Raw genomic sequence first — 19,383 nt, 5'->3', positions numbered from 1 at the left:
TAACAGATATAACAAGCCTGAGCAAGGGAATACCTTCCAAGGCCATGAGCAAAACCGAGGTCAAAGCCAACAGGAAAAAAGGCTTGGGCCTGTGAGGTGGTCACGTGAGAGAAAGTTTATCTGTGCAGTAATCAAATAAATGTAAATTAATATAACAATGAATGTTGTAGAGTGGCAGTAATTATTTAGAATAACTAAAACCTGTTTTGACAGGCGTGTAGGAAATCAGGTTTTAGTCACCCATTGCTAATAGAAGAATGAATGGATATCGTTTTTCAGGAGACAGTTGAAAGTCCTTAAACATGTATATCTGAACTTTTTGAATCTGCTTTTCGGTCTTTACCCTACTGAAAAGTGACTTAAATTTACAACAGGAAGAACCTAAATGAATTGTGACTGATCCAAACACTGTTACTAATATTCATGTTGAAAATCATTCGGTAGTTGACTGCATAAATCCACAAGTGCCTTTACAGTCTTTCAATGGCTGTTACATCACTTGAGCTCTGCAAAAAGGAATCTTCTTTATGCATGAAGAAAAGTCGATTCAGGCTTTACTGTAGAATAAGGGAGCCTGTACTCTGCATGAGTTCTTATACTGTGATGTAATGCCTCTCGAGTGTTGGGAGAGCATTTTCGTTGCTTTATAATATTGCTGTTGGCAAGCCCATTACTGCTGTATAATAGCAGTACTGAGATAATGCTGTTAGTTTCCTGATTTCTTAAATTGAGTATAGAATTTAGAGTCATACATTGAGTTATTCTTTAAGAATTACATATGGTGTTTGTGCAGCTAGTGAAAATATAAAAAATTAATAATATGACATAGCACTTAATCAAATTGGCAAATATTTTTACTTTGTTGAGATAAAATTGAAGTATAATAAACTGTACACATGTGTACAGTTTGATCAGTGTTGACATATGACTGTTTTTGCTACACTTCTGATACCAAATGTATAGGCATTTTTTTCCCCATACCAACCCATTCTCCAATTTTCCAGGCACTAACAGGGTGTCCTACAGTTCAGTTCTGACATTCCCCGGAATTAGCACAGACTCCGCAGATTAAGGGCTCCGCCACACAAGATGCCCCACTTCGGCCAGTCACAAGTCCCATGTTGCCACCGGTACTCCTAACCAACTGGCTATAAATTCAAGGGGTTCCCACAACTCCCTTCTCAACTTCGATAATTTGCTAGAATAGCTCACAGAACTTGGGAAGATACTATCATTGGTTTATTATAAAGGAATTTAAAACAAAAAGCCAGATGAAGAGGTACACAGGATGAGGTTCGAAAAGCTCTAGAGCACAGAAGCTTCTGTCCCCATGGAGTTGGGGAGCCCGATCCTCCCGGCATGTGGATGTGTTCAAAACTCAGAAGGTTCCCAGACCTCCTCATTTAGGGGTTTTGTGGTGGTTCCATTATGTAGGCATGACTGATTAAAATGCTGACCACTGATGATTGAACTCCAATCTCCAGCTCCTCTCACCTCCCCAGATGTCAGGTGGTGGGGCTAAAAGTACCTTTTTTTCCTATTTTGGTATTAGATATTATTAAAAAAATCTTTGCCAGTTAACGGCACTAACAGAGAACAGTGGCAAGGATTTTTTAATAATAATGTCCAGTACCAAAGTAGGAAAGAGAAACTTGCATATATTAGTATGGAAGCGTGAAATTGGCACTGCTGTTGGAGTTGTACCGACTTGGAGCAGTTTGTTAGTGTCAGAAAAACTGAAATGCATATTCTTCGAACTAGCAATTCTGCTTCTAAGTGAAGGAAATCAATCTTCATGTGAATAAGGATGTAATTGCAAAAATATGTTTCACTCTATTGTTTTAATTGCATGAAAAGGAGATAAATTAGATGTCCAACAATGTGGAATTGTTTAAGGAAACAATTCATATAATGAAAATTTAAGCCTTAAAATTATTAATGAAAGTATATTGTTTTGTAAACAACAAAAGGATCATGTGGTTTTTTGTTGTTGTTTTTTTCTTTTTGCGGTACACGGGCCTCTCACTGCTGTGGCCTCTCCTGCTGCGGAGCACAGGCTCCGGACGCGCAGGCTGAGCGGCCATGGCCCACGGGCCCGAGCTGCTCCCTGGCATGTGGGATCTTCCCGGACCGGGGCACGAACCCACGTCCCCTGCATCGGCAGGCGCACTCCCAACCACTGCACCACCAGGGAAGCCCTCATGTGGTATTTTTATGTTTTAACTTATTTTTTCAAGTTAACAAAAAGGTATATAGGAAACAAGACTAAAAGTATATTTTTAAAGCCAAATGTAAAAGTAGTTTTCTCTGGCTAGTGAGATTCATCTGTATTTTTTCCAACGCATATGTTTTCTTTTTAAATTTTTTTGTTGCAATTTTTCCTGGATATAAAGCTAACAAACACAAAGGCATAAAGTAAATCCATAAAATGGGATTGATATGTTATTTTAAGCTATATAAATCACTTATTTTTTTGGCTGCGCCGTGCGACGTGCGGGATCTTAGTTCCCGGACCAGGGTTCGAAGCCAAGCCCCTGCGGTGGAAGCACCGAGCCCTAAGCAACTGGACCGCCAGGGAAGTCCCATTTATTTTTAAAAGCAACTCCTTTATGTTTAATGCCGTCAGGATGAAGTCTCCTGGAGCTTCGCCCCTTCCTGCCTCCTCCTTCCCCCGTTGCAGTTCGCACCTCCCCCTTCTTTTTTTAAAAATTTATTTATTTATTTATCTTTGGCTGTGTTGGGTCCTCATTTCTGTGCAAGGGCTTTCTCTAGTTGCGGCAAGCGGGGGCCACTCTTCATCGCGGTGCGCGGGCCTCTCACCGTCGCGGCCTCGCTTCTTGTGGAGCACAGGCTCCAGACGCGCAGGCTCAGTAGTCGTGGCTCACGGGCCTAGTTGCTCCCCGGCATGTGGGATCTTCCCAGACGGGGGCTCGAACCCGTGTCCCTTGCATTGGCAGGCAGACTCTCAACCACTGCGCCACCAGGGCATCCCCCGCACCTCCCCCTTCTTGCTTTCCTGGGCTTACTCTGCTAGTGCCCGCGTTTGCTCATGCTGCCATCTGCCTTCAGCCCTCTTCCTCCCTGGCCCAGTTCTCCTCATCCATTGAAATGTGCCGTCAGTACCACCTCCAGGAAGCCTTTGCTGAGCTCCTACCGCTCCCTAACCCACCTCTCCAGAGGCACTTACCACCCTATGTTATTTATGCCTTTCATTTTCCTCTCCTGAGAGACTGAGGGTGACTTGAGGTCAGGACAGTATTGGTTAGCACAGTGCCTGGAACCTAGTAGTCGGAGCTTAACTGGGGGGTGTGTGTGTGTGTGTGTGTGTGTGTACAGTAGAAATACAGATATGATGGGATCAAACAAGCCAGAGTATTGGAAGAAGTGTGAATATATTTGCATGATGGGAGCATGGGTTCCGCATGAGTATTTTGGTAGGATGGAGGGGTGAGGAGGGGCCAGGTCCCTGAGGGCTTCATACGTCGTCCTAAGAAGTTTAGATTTTATCGTGTAAGTGAGGGAGCCAGTGAAGACTTTAAAGTAAGAGGGTGGCTGGTCTTAGCATTTCCCCGAGTGTTAGATATTATTAATATTATGTGAAAAGCCTGGATATAAAATAAATTTGGGAAATCCTGGGTTAAACCAAGTTGAATAGATTTCCGTTCTTCTGGACTTCTCAGTCTTTACTGTGCTCATGTGCGTTTTTAATCCTCCAAAAGGACGTTTGTGTGTGATACAATTTTCATTGTTTCCCCAATTTATTTATCATGGAACCCTTATATTGGGGGACTGTGTTATAGAACACATTTTGGGAAATGGACACTGGGGAGACTAGCAGCGGTGAAACTTTTAGCGGTTGTTACAGTAACCCTGGCCAGAAACACTGAGGGCCTGTATCAGGAGGTTGGCGGTCGGAAAGGGGGAGGCAGGACCAAGGGAATGAAGTTGTGTCTCTCAGAGCACATCCTCCAAAAGTGGTGATTTATCAGTAATTTTAAAAGATAATATCATGATTTGAGAGTCGTTAAAATCTGACCCAAAGATATTAGAACAAGCAGTGTGAAATGTGGTTTGAAACCTCTCTGAGACAAATGGTAGTCACAGGAAAGTGCTGTTTTTATATGTTTACAACCCTGCCAACTGATGACACAGCCCCAGGCTCACTCCTCTTGATATTAGAACCTGTGTGTGGCCTGGCTTGAACTAATGCACTTGGTGATGACGGGGCAAATTCTAGACTGCACACGGCAGTTACTTGTTTGTGGGTGACTCAGAGGTGGTTGCCAGGGGTCTAGGTTGGGCAGCTGAGCAGGTGGATGGTGGTGTCATGATGAGGTAAGCCAGATAGGAGACAGTTTGGGGGAGAAGATGCTCTGTCGCTTTTTGACATGTTCATGAGATAGAGTTGACGGTGGGACATAGGAGAACACCAGTAGGCCGTCGGATATAGGAGTTTGTTCCTCAGATGGTTTGGACTGACCCAGTCTTCATTTTTACCCACTGTGTCTCAGTTGCTGCATATGTTAGGGATTTTGCAGCAAAATCCATGTTAGGGATCTCTTTTATGAGATCATAAAATATTAAGTTGCAGGGTGAAGACCCTGCACATTCCTGTTCTTATCCCATGTTGCACTTCCACACATCAGTTACCCGTGTTCCTCCACAGCTTCCCTACCACGTACACTTTCCCCTGAAGTCACTTCGGTGGCTTGTTTATACTAATGATTTTAGGAGTATTGAAACATGCGTTATTCGCCTCCAAATAGGAGACTGCCGTTGCCTCTGCAAGCGTGGGGAAGGTGCTTGCTTACAGCGTTTCTCACTGCTCAGTCACTGTGTCAAGTGAAATCCTTGAGTTAATAATGCTATAACATGTTTCTGTTCCACTTATTTTACGTGTAATAACAGTGTTCCTTTATTTTACTTGTAGCTCCAAAAGGAATTCTTCATTTGTCTCCTGATGTTTATCAAGAGATGGAAGCCAGCCGCCACAAAGTAATCTCTGGCACAGCTCTAGGCTATTTGTCACCCAAAGATATGAACCAACCCTCAAGCTCTTTCTTCAGTATATCTCCCACCTCGAGTAGTTCAGCTACAATTGCCAGGGAACTCCTTATGAATGGAACATCTCCTACAGCTGAAGCCATAGGTTTAAAAGGAAGTTCTCCTCCTCCCCCTTGTTCTCCAGTACAACCTTCAAAACAGCTGGAATATTTAGCAAGGATTCAAGGCTTTCAGGTATGAATTAAAAGCAAAAACAAAAACAAGAAAACAAAACAGTCCATTAGCCCCAAATCCTTCATCTCTGTCCATCAGAAAGCTCGTTCTTGCCTGCTAGCGTGACTTCTATGCCACTTACATTGTAAATTATTAGGAACACAGAGGACAGAAAAACGAGTCATGTGCCCACGCCTGATTTTAAAGATTTTTCATGCTCTCCAGTAATTCTTTTGCCTCCTGGCTCTCCTCCATATTCCTTCTTCTTCTGTTTTTGTTTTTGATTTGTTTTTTTTTAAGCATTTTTCATTCTCTGTTCGGTGTTCTGCTTGGGTGCATCTATTCCCTCACTCTCCTCCCCAAACAAAAATTCTGCCTTCGTACATTTGGTATTAGTATTTAGCACTAAGTCCTCCCTCATTTTACAGTAAGGTTTTTTTCTAATGCTGATTTGACTTTCATAGCAGTTTTGAATTTGACATTCTATGGCTAGTAATGATTCAGGTATACCACTAAGGTACAACATCCTAGAAGTCTATTATCTTAGGAGTTAGTTAAACATGGTATTAGAACAGTAATGCTTTCTAGTTGTCTGAGGCATAAAAACATGTATCGTTTTACTAGATCGTGTTTTGAACCATCTAGGGTAGCGCCTACCTTAGACGGTACCAACAAGTCTATTTCCCCGGGCAGTCTAAATCTAGCTTATAGTCCACTTGTTGTGTATATGAATTTGGGGCTGGAAACCTTCCCCCCCACCCCCCGTTTAGTCAGTGTTCCCTTTTGAAAAAAAACCCAACAATCCTTTATGAGTAGAACTTTTTAAAGAATCGTTAACTCTAGGAAGAGGAAATACCTGTGTTCTGACTTCTTAGTTGCCTTGAAAATCCTGTACTGAGCTGTAATCGCTCACTTGACTGGGTGAACAGCAGCGTGCTTGTGTGTAGAAAGAGTGGACTGCTCCCTCAGATTTCATTATATTCACCCCCCTTTCCGTCTTAGTCTTACTCCTTAAGACCAAAAACTGTAATTTCCTTTAGAAATCTTCTAGAAGATCTGTATTGTGTAGAATGACCATGTATTTATAAAAATTTTACAAATTTAGATATAAGAGAGAAGATCATGTGTTTTACCAAGGGGGTATTTTGCATGTCTTTTTTTTGTTTCTCGTCACCGAAACCTGATTCTTTCACATCTATTGCCAGGTAGTCGTTGAGTGTTTTTACTTAGACTATTAATCTGAAATCTAAAAAGCTGTTGCCAGTTTTGGGCTCTGTCATCTGAAATTTTAAACACTTAACTTAAAAATTAAAATTTAGAACTTGTTTTCGTTGTTTACCTTAAGAATAACAATAAATCACTGTTTAAAATAAAAGGACCTTGATTCACACAGTTAAAGTACTGGAAAAGAAAAACTAAGCAATTTTTAGTTCTATCTATAATCTGCATAAGGTGACTAGAAATAAACTGTGATGAAAAGGAATTCACTGTTTATTTACAAGTCTAGTCATTTAGAAATGTGTGAAAGTAACACTGCATTTGCATTTTGATAGAAACAAAGCACAAATTGCACTCAAGCTCTGAATTGATTTTTTGGTTGGAGATGTTCCTCTGATAGACGTAATTTTGCTGCCAGAAGAACTACTTAAATTTGTATTTATTTGTTAATTCTTAGCAAAGACAACAACTATAATTTTAAAATACCTTTACTTTAGTCAAAATGTAGAATCTGTTTCTCCTATATTTGGGCTGAGTACTCGGACCTTTTTTTTTTTTTAAAGCTTATGCTGAGATAATACACTCTTACTTATGGACACGTTAAACATTTCCAAATTTGTGTATGGTGATTTTTACATACTAATGAAGATAAACATGGTTTTAAAACGTTACTGTGCTGCTTTGGTCAAATGAGCTCGGTGTTGCGATGAAATATTGTTTTGCTGACGGGCTGCAGCCTGCAGTGTGTGGTGAACAGACTGTGGGAAATGGCTTCCCTTCCCTGTCAGGTGCCCGGCACGTCCTCATAATGTCACGGTAGAAGAGTCTTTGTGGTTAAGAGTTTTAAAGCCTCTTGCTTTATAGGTAACTTTCTCAGGTACATTTACCTGGTAGAAAAACATGTAGATTGTTTCTATTTCTTAAATGTTTTAATTGGACTGTAGTTTAGAAATTATAGGGCCAGCTTGTTATGGATGACATGCTGTTATGTTATTTTCATTTCTGGAATTTAAAAACAATAAATTCTTTTTCTGTGTTTCTAGGTTCGTACTTTTAAAATTTTGTTACCGTACACTGAATAGATATTATTGCTTATTGAATATTGTATATAAACCCTTCTCTGGCCCTCTGTGCCCACTGACATTTGATTTAAGCCTACCAGAGCCATTGTATGTGACAGCTATATTGTATTACAAAGTAAAAAAATATGTTAGTGTACTGAAAACGACGTTGTTTTAACTTTTAAGTTTTTTTCCTTAATTGAAATTATAAGTTACAAAAAGCTTATTTGCTCACCGGAATGTAGGTATTAAACTCACATCCTTTTGCTTAAATCTACAGAATAATTTATTATACAATTAAAGTTATTATTAATAAAGCTGACTTCATAGGTCAGAATATGACTGAACACTTGCACATTCTCAGTAATTCTTTTATCCTTTCTTGGGCTCACCTAAAGTTTTTAATCACATTTTAGATGCAAGCCTTTGGATCTCTATCATAAGTGAATATTTATTTTTTGAATTTTTATCGAGTACATTTTTATTATCTTCTTTTAAAGCCTGAATGTTCTTATTGATTTATTATTTTTTAGCAGAAAAAAGTTTTATATCAGTAGTTCTGTGAACCTCAGACTTTGTTCAGCCCAGTTAGCATGCTTCTATAACTTCTATGCATTTCATAAAAATTCCATTTGAAATGTAGTTATACCGTAGTGTTCAGGGTTCCTTGGTGTGTACCTTGATACCCTTTAATTACAATGCCAAAATATTTCAAAATCATTCAGCTTTTTAAAGAAGATTGTTATGGAGACATTTTTGAAATGCTCTGCTTTTGAGCTGAAGCAGAAGACTGTTTTGTTGTGTTATAATTTACATTATTCTGAGTTTTTCCATCTTTAATATGCTTTTCCATACATTAGATTAAAAATCTCTCTGAATAATTAACTATAAGCCGTTTCATTGTTTAAATGAGTCATTAGAACATGATTAGATTGGAAATTTAAATGAGTTGTTTTAGTAAATTCTCCTTGATAGATGGATTTAATTTTAATCTTTTAGTAAATTCTCCTTGATAGATGGATTTAATTTTAATCTTTTAGTCTGTACCCTTCCTTGTGACTATCATCCACTGAAGAGTGTTGTTTTTAAAACCTTGAGAGTAAAATTTGATAAACTAGATTTGTTTTTCTCACATAAAGAATGCAAAGAAGCACTTAGTTGGTGTCTTAGTTAAACCGTAATTAGTTTATTTTATAAAAATCAAGGAGTGTTTTGTAGGGGGGCTGTTCATTATTGTGAGTTTATGATGCTGGTGCCATTTTTAGCAAGATGAGAATATCAGTAGAAGGCTTAGAAATATCTATTTAACTAAAAACTTTCTTTTCAAATACAATTCAAACATAATACATTTCAACTATAATAATATATCTCCTTTTTTGAAGTTTAGTATGATTATAGCAGACTTCTTTTATGGTTATGAGCTTCTTTTAAATATTTATTTTTGACATGTATGACACATAGCATATTTTAACAATACGACCTTAGTACAGATTACACTGAGCTGGGACATGGGGAGTGGGGCTTGGCCAATTTGAGAATCAACCTTTTTCCTTTCTCTTTTTTCTTATTTCCCTGTACCTCACTTTTTGTAATCCACATATTTATAATCAGAGTAGCTATTTGCAACTTGTTTTTTTAAAGAGTAAGGGATCCATTTTTTTTTTAAAGACCAGTTTCAGTAAACTTTTGTAGATTCCTAATAGGAAAATATGGAGAAAGAAATCATGCATATACATATACTCTTCCACTTAGGAATATGTTTTTCCCCCGTTTCTAGCTTGTCCTTGAAACATAACTCACCGTGTCACTTCTGAGCCCAAATTTTCATCTACACTGTTACACAAATGTATAAAGTGATGAGAAATTACTCAGAGTACAAGGAGCAAAACATATATGGGTTTAGCATGGGGTCAAGAGATTCTGCTCTGATTCATAGTCACTTCTTAAAAAGCCCTCTTGGATTTAGCCTCTGCTGCTTTTCAAAGACCTTGGAGAAATTGGAAGAATTCTCCTGAAGGCTTGGTTTTCCTGTAGGGACCCTAAAACTCAGGTTTGTTCTTCAAGTGGGCAGCCTACATTCATGCAAACTGACTTATTGTCTGGTTTCTTTAGGCCTTGATATACTTGGCCAAGCCCTTAAGGGTATGCAGACTACATATCACATAACCATACTTCATAAAAACCAGTAGAATGATAGGTCACCTTACTTTGCTGAAATTTCCAACCCTTTAGAGAAAAATATTACATTTGAAGAAAGAAATCCTGATCCATATAAAAACATACTGTGATGAGTAACAGTAACACAAATAAGAATCAATCAGGCTTCAAGTAAACAGTCTACCATTACTGCATAAACTATTCAGGACTAACTGACTCCACCCTGAATCACTGCAGAATGTAATCAGAAAGACAAAGGTACTCATTTTGAGCCTTGATATGCCAGCACATACATAGTAAGACACATATTTCAAAGAGTAATATACAAACACAAAAGAGCTGTCCTGGCACAGTGACTTTGAAATGAGCCACTGAGGTGCAGAAAAAAATAGTTGCCGTTATGTGTCATCCCCAAGTAGAAATAACTGTAGCCTTTTCTGTTTGTACCGGAAGAGATTTCAAGTCAGCATGAGAATTCTATTTGGAATTATTTGAAAACCAATAATCAATTATTTCTTCAATCAATTTGAAGAAAAGGAAATTATTTTTCATCTAAAGGTGAATTTCATTTCCTTTTGCTAGAAAAGGTTGGCAATGATGTGATTTTTTACTTAGTAATGTAAGATTTATTGTAGTACCCATCAGGTACATGTCAGTGCATGTCAGGCTGGTATCTATATACCTATGTTCATTCTAAGTCATGTTGAAATTATCTATTTCCCTCTCTCCAGCATTCAGCTATGGCTGAGATTTTTTTTTCATGAATGACAGCATCTAAAATTTCAGATATATTGTTCTCTTCTCACCCGGGACAACTCTTGAGAAAGAGAACAGTATGTGGAATACTGAGTGTAAAAGATTTCTGCACACGGAAAAAAACTACTCTGACATACCAGGGGCATTAGGAGATATATGAGTAAACAGGGAAACGAAACTAACGTTTATTGACTGCCTCGTTATGTATCAGATAGTGAAGGAGGCATTACCTACTTTATTTTATGACACAGCAGAAGTGCCTGGTACATTTCTGCTTCTTGCTTACAAATCTTCGTTTGATTTTAAATCCAGCTGTTGTATAGTGTTTGAAGCCTGATCCCTGAAGGTAGGACTAGTGTTCATGGTAGTCCATGGTCTTCTGGATATCGTTTTGGTTTAGTCATAGCTTTCATTAATAAATTTATTTATGCCCTCCACTAGGTACACAACTGAGTCTGAGTTATTTAAGAATTCTCTTTTGAGCTGGAAGGAACTTCAGTTTTTATGCAAAGATACAACTTTATGATGTAAATACACATTTGAGGGACTACAGAAGTAAAGCATCCTATTAGTAATGCAGTTTACTCATTTCCACATAGAGAATTATTAGTTAATTTTAAACCCTTACAGATTTTAGGTTCAGGAAAGTTCTGGCGTCTTGACACGGTCACATCAAAAAGCAGATATAACTGTGAGAGATAAGAGATAGTTGAAAAACTTTTAAAATGTTTTTTATCTGTAGTATTGTCATTTTTTTAAGTATAAGAAAAGTTCAGAATCAAATCCTGTAGTGGAACATTTGAGAAAACAAGGAGTACAGCTGGAAAAGGATACACAGTTCACAGCTTCAGAAACTCTTATTAAGAGAAAAATAGTGCATTAAGAATAGTTTTCAGTCATTTCAGTATGTATGTGAAGAACTGGATGGATATGAAGTTAATCTGGGTATATAGTATCATCTCATTGAATACTGGAATTGATTTAGCTGAACAACAGGAACTGGAACGTTTGTTTATTCACTCTGGGCCGATACTTAATACATACCTACACGTGCCAGGTAGCATACCAGACAGTGGGTACAGGAAGAGTTATGGTCAAGTTGGAGACAGACAGACAGGAAAATAAAACCAATATACAGAAGAGTGGCCGCTATCACAATTGAGTCTGGTCTCCGGGGATCAGTGTTTGAACATTACACAAAAATTTAATTAAAAAAAAATTAAATATTTGTAGCATGCTGCAGGAAATAACGTAGGTAATGCCTGCCCCGCATAGTAAGTGTCATCCCTTTGAGGTATGATTAGCCATGTCAAGAATCATGGATGGGAATGAAGAGCTCAGACTGAAGGAATTAAGAATTCATAGCTGAGGGACATTTGAATGAGCTTTAAGAAGTACATAGACTTTTAAGGTGAATAAGAAGAAAAGAAATTGCAGGCAGAAACAGCTGACTCCTAAAGACAAAAGGGCATGATGTTTTAGAAAATGCTTAAGAGTTCAAAGTGGAAGTGGTTGGCAAGTAGGCTGAAAAGACGTGTGCTGCTGAGAATTTGAATTTAGCTGTTAGCCAGAGACCACCAACTTCTTTTTTAAAGGGTGGTGACATTGGTTTTGTATTTCAGAAAGATAATTCTGTAAGCATGTGGAGGAGGAACTAGACAAAAAGATTGGTAGCAGAAAGACCAATTAGAGTGACTTTGCATGAATCCAGTAGAGAAATAGCAAAGATTGAATGAAGCAAAGCTAATGGTCGTAGAGGAGTGGGGCTGAGGTACAGGCATCCACGGTACAGTTGAGAGAATTCAATGATCTTGGCTGCTAACTTCTGTGAGGATGCTTTCACTGTCCTGGTCAGGATGGAAGCTACATTTAGGTGGCATTGTAGAGTAATTAGAGACTCTTTGAGGATGAATTGACCATTCATTTCAAGAATTTGAGAATGAAGTAAAGTAGGAAGGTAATACGAATGTTTTAGGAAAGGTTTTATTTTTAGTACGAACGTGATGAATAAACTTACAGGAGGTTAATGAGTTCCATTTTAAACATGGCAAATTTGAGTTTCCTGTGGGACTTTCAAAGGCAGCAGTCCAGTAGGCATTCATCAGTGGGTCTGGTGATCAGCAAGAGAGCATAGGACACAGAGATTGGGGAGTGATCGATGTACAGATGCAATTGAAGCCATAAAAGTAGTAAAGGGCTTCCCTGGTGGCGCAGTGGTTGAGAGTCCACCTGCCGATGCAGGGGACCCGGTTTTTTGCCCCGGTCGCGGAAGATCCCACAAGCCGTGGAGCGGCTGGGCCCGTGAGCCATGGCCGCTGAGCCTGCGCGTCCGGAGCCTGTGCTCCGCAACGGGAGAGGCCACAGCAGTGAGAGGCCTGCGTATCGCAAAAAAAAAAAAAAAAAAAAAAAAAAAAGTAGTAAAGATTGACCAGGGAAAGTGGGTAAAGGCCTAGGAAGAGATTCCTGATGAATACCAACAATGTGAGGAATTCATTCATTCATTACATCAACCAAAGTATATTGAGCACCTGCCATGGGCCAGGTGCACTTTTTGCACTGAGGAAATAGCATAAATGACAGTCAAGGGTTCTGCCCTCATGAAGCTGACATTAGGATGGGATTGTTGGGGGTGGGATGTGGAGTGTGGCCAGGAGAAAGGGGGAAGTGGAAGGACAGACAGTCACATCTGAACATGTGATAAATTCAAATGGTTAGTCTCCTAAGGTAACAATTACTTGGAAATTAATTGGGAGATTAATTATGATTATTTGTGAGAAGTGTGAGCAATGACTTAGTGTTGTATCAGATAACTATGCTTTTGAAATGTTTTGATCAACCTTATTGAGGTACAATTTACATACAATAAAGCACACCCATTTTAGTTATACAGTTCGATGAGTTTTGAAAAATGTATACCACCCTGTAACTACAACCACAATCAAGATGGGAATATTTCTATTACTGTAAAATATTCCCCGGTGCCTCTTTGTAGCCTGTTTTCCTCACCTCTCTGTGGCTCTGGGCAACCAGGATATCTTTTTTGTCACAAAGATTAGTTGTGCCTAAAATTTCATAAAAATTGAATCATCCAGCCTGAACAGTTTTGTTTCTGGCCTCTTTCACTGGCTGTAATGTTTCTGAGATTGTCCATGTTGTGTATATCAGTAGTTTGTTCCTTTGTATTGCTAAGTACTAGTCCATTGTATGATGTACACCACAAATTATATATCAGTTTATCTGTTGATGGACATTCGAGTTGTTTCCCGTTTGGGGCTATTATGAGTAAAGCTGTTTGTGAACATTCATGTACAAGATTTTGTGCAGACATGTTTCCAGTTCTCTTGGAAAAATACCTCAGAGTGAAATTCCTGGGTCACATGGTAAGTATGCTTACAAGAAACTATCAGATTCTTTTTCAGTGTGTTGTATCATATTACATTCCTACCAGCGCTGTATGAGGGTTCCATACATTGATATGATCAGTCTTATTCTGTGAAGGGTATGGTGGTATCTCACTGGTATTTTAATTTGTATTTCCCTGATGACCAATAATATGCACTTCTTTTCTTGTGCTTGTTGGCCAATTATATATCTTTGTGAAATTTCCACATCTTTTTCCCAGTTTCTGGTTGCGATTTTTTTAAATTATTGCGTCATCAGAGTTCTTTATACATTCTGGATACAAGCCCTTTCTGTTGCAGATATTATCTCCCTGCCTGTGCCTCTGACTTGTCTTTTCATTATCTTAATGGCATCTTTTGAAAAGTGGAAAAGAAGTTTTCAGTTTTGATGAAGTTCAAGTTTACATTTTTTTCCCCATAAACTGTGCCTTTTTGGTCCTATCTAAGGAATTTTTGACTACCCCAAGGTTGCAGAGATTTTCTCTGATTTTTTTCTAGACATTTTGTAGTTTGTGCTTTTATGTTTAATGCTGATATCTATTTAATTTTGGGGGTATGGTATGGGTGAGACTTGAAGCCTGTTTTTCCCATAGGATAACCAGTTGTTTCTGCACCATATGTGTAATGTGTTGTTTCACTCTAGCTGCTATTAAGATACTCTGTTCACCTTTGTTTCACCAGTTTGGCTGTACCATGTCTAGGATTATTTTTAATCCTGCTTGGGATTCATTTAGCTTTTTAGATTAAGATAATGTTTCTCACTAGTTTTGAAAAGATTTTGGCTAGTTTTTTCAAAAGATTTTTTTGCCCTTTTCTCTTTCCTCTCCTTTTGGGACTCTAATTACATATATGTTGGTCCTCTTGATGTTGTCCTTCAGGTATTCGAGACTCTGTTTATTTTTCTCCATCTTTGGATTGTGTAACTTCCGTTGATCTATTTTCAGATTTACTGACTACTTTCTCTGTCCTCTCCAATTTGCTGTGGAGCCCATGTAATAAATTTTTCACTTCAGTTATTGTATTTTTTTAATCTAATGTTTCTATTTGGTTCTTCTTCTTTTTTTTTTCCTGTTTCTTTGTTGTGATTCCATATCTGTATAGTCATTGAGAACACATTTTTAAAAATTATTTGAACATCTTTATAATAGCTTCTTTGAAGTCTTTGTCATCTAAACCCAACATCTGGGCCCATTAGGAGTCAGTTTCCTCTTGACCACCTTATTTATGAATATGCTTCATTTCGATTTCTCTGCATGTCTGTAATTTTTGTTTGAAAAATGGACATTGTGGACATATTATCATATGTTATAGCAACTCTGGATCGTCTTTTCTTTTGTAGATTATTGTTTTTCTTTTTGTTTTTGGTCTAGTACTCAGTTAAGTTGCCTGGACTAAAACTTCAAGCTTTGCCTTCACCGTGGTGATATCCCTCAGCTGATATTTCCACTTAGTTTCTTCAGCTTCCAGCTGCAGCCTTTCCTTTTGCAGTCTTTCTGTGCCTACCTAATTATTTGGGCACATTTAGGCTCAGATTTTGGAGCTCACCCTTTGCATTTCCTAGCTTCTAGCATTCCCCCTCCCAACCCCCAATTTTCAGCTGATCTGCCAGCCCATGTCCTCTGATACTTCAGGCCAGTAAAGCTTTAGCTTTCTATCTTTTGAGCTGTGTGCACTTGAGGGGCTGCACTCAAACAAAAAAGTGTCAGACTTTTAGATCTTAACGGACTTCTCACTGGTTCCTGCCTATTTCTACGTCAGGTCTTCTAGTGTCTTTCCTGTACATGTAAAGTTTTGTAGTTAGCAGGGGTTTGTGTAGAGTTTATATTCAGCTTTAGTGTTTCACCACGTCTACTGCTACCTCATTTCTAGAATTTCTTCCCTCGATGACCAGCTCATCTGCCACCCCTAAGCTCTTTCCACTGCTCTCTCCAGCTGGTAAGACTGCAGTTTTCTACCAATAGAACTACAGGAAGCGAGGAATGCCCTCAGGCAAGAAAAAGCCATAAACTCACAATTCTTACTCCATATAGTTTTGGTCTTTTAAGGGAAAACTCTGCCCTGATATCTTCCTGCTTTTGATCACATTCCACTGTCTTCAGATGTTTTATTTTGTCGATATCGTGTATTGTTATCTGCGAGAGGCTTTGTCTGGTGAATTTATACTTCCATTACCAGAAACTGGAACACAACCAGTTGTTCTTAAATACCACTGAATATACCCATTAATTAATTAATCACTTAATTACTAACTGGCCATCTTGACATCTTTCCTAAGCAAATAATTCAAAATATGGGAAAGCTGCAAGGATACTTGTCATTGGATTTAGGGCCCACTCTAAATCCAGGATGATCCCAACTTAATTATATCTGCAAATATCCTATTTCAAATAAGGTCACATTTAAAGGTACTAGAAATTAGGACTTGAACATATCTTTTGGGGGCCACTGTTGAACTCACTGCATATTTATTGCTTTCTTAAATTGGTATATTTATTGCTTTCAGCAAATTTGGGAAAGTTTTGGCCATATTTTCTTCAAATAAATTTTTTGCTACCTTTTCTCTCTCCTCTCCCTCCATTTACATGCATTTTTTATACTGTCTCAGAGAATCCTGAGGCTTTATTCATAAAAATTTTTTCTGAATTTCAGATTGTATTATTTCTGTGTATCTATAAGTTCTATATCTCTTTCATCCAGTGATTTTTTTTTTTCTTACTTTGGGTATTGTATTTTCATTTCTAGACTTTCCATATGGTTCTTTTTAGTTTCTGTTTCTCTGCTGTTACTACCTATTCATTCATTTATTTTAGACATATTTTCCTTTACATCCTTGAAAATAGTTATAATAGGTTCTCTAAACACCTTTTATGTTCATTTCAACATCAGATATATTGGATTCCGTCTTAATTAATTAATTGCCTTTTCACTTAATTGTGTGTCAGGTTTTCCTATTTATTCTAGATCAAGTAATTTTGGATTGCATCTTGACTGTTGTTAATGGTACATTATAGAGACTGGGTTCTGTTACATTCCTCTGCATACTTTGAGTTTTGTTTTCTGAGGCCCTTAACCTGGATGGACTCAGACTCCAAACTTTGTCTCATACTGAACTTTCTCTTCTTTTGGCTTCTGGGATAGTAGCCTCTCTTAGTTTTCCATAACTTCTCTGTCAAAGAAGAACCTAACAGAATTGGCTTTTAGGTGGTTACTGCTCCCTGTTAGAAGAGTTTCAGTGGAAACTTTCTATAATAAAGTGAATGTGGGGTGTGGGGGGCGTTGAGTTGGTAATAGCAGTACTTTCCTAGGGTTAAAATAGAAATAGCTAAAAAATAATCTCATAGGTGGTGTTTGCTACCAATTTGGATTTGCAGTTTAAGCAGCAACTTATTTCCTCTTACCTTTTGCAGATCAGTAGCATTTATTGATATTTCTCGGTTCAAGTTTCTTGGTCCCCATTGGTAGGCTTCCCAGGCATAGGCCTATATTACACATTTTTTCTCCCTAAAACTCTAACTTAAAGAGGAACCTTTAACTTCTCTTTTTCATGATGCTTTGGATATTATAATTTTCTAGGCTTTTATGCTTGGAAAATTTTTTTCTGCAACCTTTTTACTTCCCATATCAGAGATAGAAAGTACCACATTGCTCAGTGACTTAATTTTTCTAATTAAGAGATAATTTAGTCTCCACTGATTCCCTTCTCTTGTGTTTGAAGATTCTTTTAGTATAAAATTCTGATATGCATAGAAAAATTTGTTTATTACCTCCTCTAATAGCCTCTTGGCTTCTTTCAAGTCTCCTTTATTCTGAAGCACTAAAGGTTTTCTCTTCTACTATAAATGGCCTCTAAAAAATAATTTTAGACTTAGAGAAAAGCAGAAAAATACTACAGAGTTTGATGTTAACAATTATATAACCATAAAATAAATTTGTCAGTACTAGGGAATTAATGATGACATAATACTATTAACCAATCTACAGCTCTTATTCAGATTTTGTCAGTTTTCCTACTAATGCCATTTTTCTGGTCCAGGATCCAGTCCAAGATCCCACACTGCATTTAGTTGTGATGCTTCTTAAGTCTCTTCCAATCAATAACAGTTCTTTAGTCTTTCATGATTTTGACAATTTTGAATAATATTGGCCACTTATTTCGTAGACTGTTCTTGAATTTGGGTTTTTCTGATATTTTCTCATTGTTTGATTGAGGTCGTGCATTTTGGTAAGAATATCACAGAAGTGATATGCCCTTCTCAGTGCCTTATTTGCTCAGTTTATAATTGTCTTAAATATTTCCTCTACATATATAAGAACTACATCAGACAGTGTTGTAATTTTAGCTTCAAATATCAAACATAACCTAGAAAATTCAGGAAAAGAAAGTCTATTGTGTTTACCAACATTTTTACCCCTTTCTGTGTTCTTTCTTTCTTCCCAATGGAGTTCCAAGATTCCTGCTTTTATCATTTCCCTTCTGTTTCAAAAACTTACTTTAGCCATTCTTTTAGGGTAGGTATGCTGGTAACATACTCTCAGTTTCCATTCGAGAATGTTTTAGATTCCCTTTCATTGTTTAAGGATATATTTGCTGGATATAAAATGATGGGTTGACAGTTTTTTTAGTGCTTAAAAAATGTTCCAATTCCTCTGGCCTCCATGGTTTCTGTTGAGAAATTACTGTCGAATTGTTTTACCTCTATAGGTCACTGCTTCCAGGATAGCAGTTTAAGTTTTAAAAGTTTGATTATGATTTGTCTTGGCATGGGTTTCTCTGTGTTTATCACATTTGGAGTTTGTTCAGCTTCTTGAAGCTGTAGGTGTATTATATCTTTTACCCAAATTTGGTAAATTTTCAGCCATTATTTCTTCAAATTCTTTTTTAGCTGCAATCACTATCTGTTCTCCTTCTGGGACTCTGATGACACAAATATTAGATCTTTTGCTGTGGTCCCACATGTTTTTGAGGCTCTGTTCATTTTTTCTCAGTCTGTTTTCTCTGTTGTCCAGATTGAGGAATTTCTATTTTTCTATCTTCAAGTTCACTGATTCTTTCCTCTGTTCTCTCCCTTCTGTTGTTAAGCCGATCCATTGAGTTAATTTTGGTTTTTAGGTTCTAAAACTTCTATTTTGTTCTTCTTATATCTCTGTTTCTTTGGTGAGATTATACATTTTTTTCATTTGTTTCAGTTATGTGTGTCATTGCTCTTTTTTTTTTTTTTTTTTTTTTTTTTTTGCGTTATGCGGGCCTCTCACTGTTGTGGCCTCTCCCATTGCGGAGCACAGGCTCCGGACGCGCAGGCTCAGCGGCCATGGCTCACGGGCCTAGCCACTCCACGGCATGTGGGATCTTCCCGGACCGGGGCACGAACCTGTGTTCCCTGCATCGGCAGGTGGACTCTCAACCACTGCGCCACCAGGGAAGCCCCTGTCATTGCTTTTTGAAGCATTTTTATGATAGCTGCTTTAAAACACTTGTCAGATAAGTTTAACAAATATGCTGTCTTGGTGTTGGCATCTCATGATTGTCTTTTCTTATTCAAGTTGAGATTATTCTGGTTCTTGATATAATGAAT

General features: G+C 37.9%; 1 protein-coding gene across 10 annotated transcripts in view; it reads left to right on the top strand.

Annotated features, from left to right (window-relative positions):
• The window catches only part of STAU2 (staufen double-stranded RNA binding protein 2), a 313,184-nt gene that overhangs the window by 174,497 nt on the left and 119,304 nt on the right, over window positions 1–19,383 (top strand). For 7 of the 10 annotated variants that reach the window (XM_032609768.1, XM_032609767.1, XM_032609764.1 and 4 more), the window contains one exon: window positions 4,931–5,238. In XM_032609768.1, coding sequence (XP_032465659.1) covers window positions 4,931–5,238 — 308 coding nt within the window. Of the gene's footprint in view, window positions 1–4,930; window positions 7,844–19,383 lie in introns of those variants that run through there. The other 3 variants (XM_032609770.1, XM_032609769.1, XM_032609772.1) reach the window with 1 other exon arrangement.

This window comes from Phocoena sinus, chromosome 17, assembly GCF_008692025.1.
Source record: "Phocoena sinus isolate mPhoSin1 chromosome 17, mPhoSin1.pri, whole genome shotgun sequence".
In the NCBI taxonomy this organism is placed as follows: domain Eukaryota; kingdom Metazoa; phylum Chordata; class Mammalia; order Artiodactyla; family Phocoenidae; genus Phocoena; species Phocoena sinus.
Note: the sequence above shows the minus strand (reverse complement) of the source record. Positions and strands in the feature narration are given on the sequence as shown.